Genomic DNA, 6,000 nt, shown 5'->3' on the forward strand with positions numbered 1-6,000 from the left:
ACCCGGATGGCAAAAAGGACCCTACTACTTTTGCCGAGATTGTGAAGTGTGCATACTGTGGACACTTTACTATCCCATGAGGCCACAGGTGAGAAGTTGTGAATCAGAGAAGCGACGCAATTGATGCTGTAGGTCACGTGATGAGATGTCTTAATGTCCTCAATTTAAAACATGAAATCAAAATGTTTTTTTGATAATTAAGTCTAATTTCCACATTCTACCGGGTCATTAAGGTTTTAAACCACGAAAATGTGACCTATGTGTAAAAAAGTATCTATGGTCTAACAGCTAAGTGCCATATTGTGATCTTGGATCAAAACCATGTGTTGTGGTTGCGTGACTTGCTTTCACTGGCAGCCTGCGCGTCCATCTGTGCCGAAAGAAAGAGAGGCAGAGAAATAGAGACGGGATAGAAAGAGAGAGAATCTGGGGGGTTGAAGAGTCAGGGGGCGAGATGTAACCTGTCCCCTGCTGAATGCTTCTCATTCCAAGCAGTGACTCCCCCCTCCTCACGGGCATGAATCACAAAGCGGATCCGAGAGACTGGGGCCCAGAGCAGAGAGCCAAATCACACACTTTACCGCCTCTTTCCACCGCTATCATCATCACCGGCCAAATTAGCACCTTGGGTTTGAACAGTTACACAACGTGTGGGTTGACACTGCACACACAGGTGTGCGTGACTAGCTTTATGCGCAGCGCAGGTGTGGATGGATATCTATAGGAGCTTTGAGCTCGCAGAAGCAACCTCACACATAAGATTGGCTTTTATCTGCTGGCCCAGCACAAAGAGCAGGTTTTAATTTGAAGCCTCCTAATGCCATAATAATTACTGCCGGCTGCAGGGGGTGATGTGTCTGTGCGCGTGCTCACGTTTGAAGCTGCTGCGGTTGGGGAGGTTCTGCTGAGGATAAAATTTAAGCAAGGAAATGAGTGGGGGAAATAGACAAAGAAGGGAAGCGTGTTGTTTCTGCGCGGCTCTTTAAAACTCAGCTGACAAGCTGTCTCAACAATTTTTTACGCCACCTACTGACATCCCGCCACGATCAAATGAGCAGCCACCAAGGTGCTGCACCGATACCGCCTCAGGATACTCAACTGGGGATTGAAAACGCAAATAATATTGTTGAAATATCACCTGAGAGGTTATTGCTTTGGGACGAGTGCTGGTGGTTACAGTAACAAGGTCATGTGGCTCCGATATGAGGCTGGACGGGAACCATTTTAAATGCTAATCACTGAGACTTCCATTATAAGGCAAATTATATGAAAGCTCTAGCAGAGGCTAGCGCACCTCTGGGAGAGGTAGGCAACAAATTGAAATGAACGGGCAGAGTTCCAGCCGCTGTCATTTGGCAGTTAAACGCTACAGATCAATTGAAATTTATGCCCGGAAAGAGGATAAAGTCATCAAAACAGGTTTTCCTGAGGACATGCACAAAGGATGCATTAAAGATGCTGCAGTGTTTGTGGAAGTGTAGCGATTTTCAAACCCACTGAGCTTGAGAAGTCACGGATCATGTGGGACAGGTATGAACATCAGATCTGACAGATATTGGCATCAAAAGAAAGTAACTGCGGATCCCATGATCAGCCCAATTAAAGAACATGCAAAAAAATAAGAGAATTCTTAATGACGTTTGAGTTAAAGAGAGAGAGAGGGAAAACAGCTACAGAAGAGAAGATCTCAGAGGACCTGCTTTCAGAGCAACAGAAGCATCACTGATCAGTGCATTCAACCCCAACGCAGCAGCCTGGAGACTTGACTGAGCTCATCAGAAGAAACACTTCATCTGTCTGTTGCTTCACGCGTATTTTCAAACTCTGGACATGAGAAGAGTCTCAAACAATGGAATGGCGCAGAGGGATAAGATAGGTAGGTAGGTAAAAAAAAAAAAGGACTTCCGATAGCCGCAGAACTGAAAGAAGGTGAGAACGCTGGAAGAACCAGATCCACAGTAAGGGAGGGGAGCGAGAGAGAGAGAGAGAGCCTTAAGAGCAGACAGAAAGATAAAACACAAGTACCTCTGGGATGGAGAAGAATGTATGCCTGGGAGGGTTTTTTAAGTTTTTTTTAGAAGGAGCTTCTTTATATGAGTGTATACTCACAGTCATTTTAAAGAGGAATACATTCTCAATACTGACTGAAAATAGTCTGTCATAAATGTAAATTTGGTATCAAAATTAAATCTTATCCACAAGTCAAACAGTGTACTACTTTGCATTTAGGCTGCCTTTTCAAAGTGGTAATAGGCCTACATCAACACATATGTGAGAGAGGTGGTAAAGATGGTCAGTCTGAGGCGGAGCTAGAGGAGGGGCCACGTTGCCCCTGTGCTGAAACATTATTGGTCATAGGTTTAGGCAGCCAAACACTTCAAAGAACAAAACTACTAACTGAACCGCAGGGTGCAGACAGTTATACGGCCCAATGACCTTGGTAGCACAAAGCAGGTTCATATATTCTGACAGAATCCTAACAGATATTATTTGACTTCTATCAGGCTCTTGATAAAATAGTTAATTGAAGAAAAATATATATCATTTAACAAAGGAAAAATGAGTTGCGTTCATTAGAAATTGATTCTACAGTGTATTTGTCACACAGAAAAACAATGTTCATGCATACCCATATTTTAACTCTGGTATTTGTATTGTAGGCTACATAAAAAGATAATGGCACAGCAGCACACAATTCTGGTTATGGTAGTTTTACATCTACACAAGATGTCTGTAATAAATTCAATAAGTAGTTTAACTATTTTTAAATGTCGAAAATTGTGAACCACATTGTAAACACAAGGTGACGAGTTAACAAAGATTTAATTTAAACCACTATTTCAGAATATATTATCTGATTTGAAAAAAGAAACCCGAAGAATGAGTTTGTTAATCCAAATTTCAATAACGCATATTAATAATCATACTGAGGTGATATGAATGTGGAGTCTGGCAGCCGCACACTTCAACTCGGATGAAAGGAAGCGCGTCTATCCGGCGACAGCGCGCGCGGAGCAAGAGACCAAAGACCTCCTCCCCTCCTCAAAGACCAGTCCGTGTTAACCCTTGAACCATTCCCTGACTTAAACATGAACAACAAACCCTCATAGACGCCGACAGCCACAAAATAACCTGTTTAATACTTCCTCCCTAAAGTTCCTTTCGAGACTTCAACTTGCGCTCAAGGTAACAGGTTGTTCCAAGAACCAACAGAAAAGTAACCTGCTCTTAATTTACTCCACATTCAAACGAGCCATTTACGTTTATAGACTGACAATTATTAAGTAAAGCTTGTGATTTGTTAAAAAAAACAATAACTTATGCTTTTAATTAGCCTATAGTAAAATCGATTTTTTAAAAGTATTCTCGTTTGTAGCCTCCTTACCTTGCAGCGCTACAGCAAGCAAGGTGCAGCAAACCCCGAACCGTCCCAACATCGTTCTCTCCATATTTGCGTCTTAACTTGGCGGTTTTGTTTAGCGTCGCGTCGTTGTATTTCTCTGCAGCGTCTCGTCTCGGTACAGCTCCTTCGCGCTCACACGCAGCAGTCTAGTGCGCTCCCCCGTCCTTCTTGGCGCAAGAAATCTGATGCGGATGGCAGTGACTTGGCTGATATATTTGCACAAAAGGTGACCGTGCGCCCCTCCCCTCTCCTCTCTCTTCCCAAACGAGTAAAGTGCTACTGGAGTGAACATACAGCCAAGAGACGAGCAAGACTTTTACACGGTATAACAACGGCTAATAAAAAAATTATTTAAAAAAAGGTGATAGGCTACTTTGAATAAAAATCATGTGAGATTAGTATCACAGGACTGTTTTGATGCTCTATACATATGTAGTAGCCTAATAAAACATGTTATTGGCTATAGATTACAGGCTTTGAGTAATTGACAAGTATGTAGACTACTTGTATAATTCTAGCTCTTCCATCGGTTTAGACAATGCATTTGTGTGTCCCTTTGGAAATAGTCTCTAAGCCCACACTGGGTTTCAAACAGGCATTCCTGGGATAGCTGGAGCAAAACAGCTGCTTCACTTTTCTCAGGGCAAGAGTGGGGTGTGCGGGAGAGGGAGTGCGCTATCGAACCCGATAAGAGGAGAGGGGCTTGGGAAATGGAGTAGGGCAAAGTGATGAAAGAAGAGGAGAGAAGACAGGAGGCTGGATCTTTTGTGTTGGAGGGAGAGGATGTGGTGTGATATATTCAGCTGTGTCATTCATTACTGTTATTTTGCACTATTCTTGGGTCATGACAGCACAGCAATGTATTAAACTGCCTTTCTCATGACGCCTGAAGTGACTCTTTGCACTTCAAAGTTCACATAGACACCGGCTATGCACACGCATTGCTTTAGCTATACTCTCTAACGCCTAAAATGCAGTGCAATGCACAGAAGTTAGGGAATATTCAAAGGGTCCTCTAAAAAATGGGTTAAAGTTAAAGTCTGTTTTTAAGGAACAGATGATAAGGCCTTGCTTTGGCAGATTTATTCCAGAAATATATATTTTCCAGTAACAATAACATCGGAGATGAGGCAGACTGATATGAACAGCTTGGCTGTAAAAGTTCACCCATAAATTACAAATCTGTTACCATTTCCCCCTCATGTTGATACAAACATGTATGATGTTATATTTTCTGTGGAAAGCTAAATAAAAATTATGAATTTTCATGTAGCTCAATACCAGTTAGTATTTTGATAGTAGAGATTGTTCACAACAGTCAAGCTCCAAAAGGGATACATCAGTGGCATGTGGTTTTCCGAAATAAGGTAAAACTTTCCTGATCCTATGCTCAAATAATCATAAAATATCATATTTGTTTATTTGTTTTTGAACGTTCGGCACCAATCATTTTTAATGTATAATTTACTACTGAAATGTTGGTCAGCTGTTATATTTAATATTCAATAGGTAATAGAGACCACCTTTATAGATTATTTAGTTGTTGTTTTTTTATTCTTTTTTTATTTTTATTTTTTATTCTTAAGTGATTAAGATTGATTGATTGATTGATTGATTGATTGATTGATTGAAACTGCCACTGAGAAAATGCAAATGGACAAAACTAACAGAGCACCATAAAAGTAGTGCGCAAGCCATACAATAGCTTTGTCTGACAAACAGACCAAAGCTTTATTCATTAATAATACCACCCGCCACTGAAGCTCTATAATCTCAAACTATTTTGATGTTAATGATGGGAAATGCCATTGGTTTTAATGTGACCAATCATAGTGTGCCAATTTCTGCCAAACTGAATATGTAAAATGAGATTTAAACGGAAATCACGGAAAGTTCCCCAAAAAAAATGCAGCATGAAAATTCTTCAAAAGCCCCAAAGCCCCAAGTTACTCCTGGAAAAGCTGCTGTGTGGCACAGAGTTGTGAGTTTTCCTGTCTCAGCTATAGGACAGGACAGCATACTAGTAACTGAAACCGACTCTGTGACCTTTCCACGGTCCAGACTCTGCTCTTTGAAAACATCAGAGCCTCATGTTGACCCCGAATGTTGTAGTGTGTGTGTGTGTGTGTGTGTGTGTGTGTGTGTGTGTGTGTGTGTGTGTGTGTGTGTGTGTGTGTGTGTGTGTGTTTCACCAAAAGTTTTTCTTTGGGAACAATACCATCAGAAGTACTCTGCATGGCTGGATGACAGAGGGATGTAATGATAAAATGATGAAAAGGGAGAGAAGAGGTTAGAAGAACTCTTTGATTCTTGTGTCAGGGTGTGACTAGCATGGGGCCTGGGGGAACAACGGGGATACAGAACAGAGGAGCGGAGAAGAGAGAAACAGAATGATAAATTGGGGCTTAAGGGAAAGGAAAAAGGACTGCACACCAGCCAAGTAAATCAGAGAACGAGTAAGGACAGACCAAAAAGAGCATGGACGCAATTATAGGTTATGTAAACTGCTCTCAAATGCGCTCTCTCTATTTTGTATTTGCCTACATCTTTTCAGTCGCGTATTTGTTTACCCACAAAATCACTTAAATTATAATGGT

At 41.4% G+C, this 6,000-nt stretch overlaps 1 protein-coding gene across 1 annotated transcript in view; it reads right to left on the reverse strand.

The window, feature by feature from the left end:
- Positions 1 to 3,602, reverse strand: part of bcam (basal cell adhesion molecule (Lutheran blood group)) — a 49,880-nt gene extending 46,278 nt beyond the window's left edge. The window contains exon 1 of the mRNA XM_079626955.1: positions 3,386 to 3,602. Coding sequence (XP_079483081.1) covers positions 3,386 to 3,449 — 64 coding nt within the window. The 5' untranslated portion in view covers positions 3,450 to 3,602. The remainder of the gene's footprint in view (positions 1 to 3,385) is intronic.
- Positions 3,603 to 6,000: the final 2,398 nt, after the last annotated feature.

The sequence above is a fragment of the Phoxinus phoxinus genome (assembly GCF_949152265.1).
Source record: "Phoxinus phoxinus genome assembly, chromosome: 10".
Lineage (NCBI taxonomy): Eukaryota > Metazoa > Chordata > Actinopteri > Cypriniformes > Leuciscidae > Phoxinus > Phoxinus phoxinus.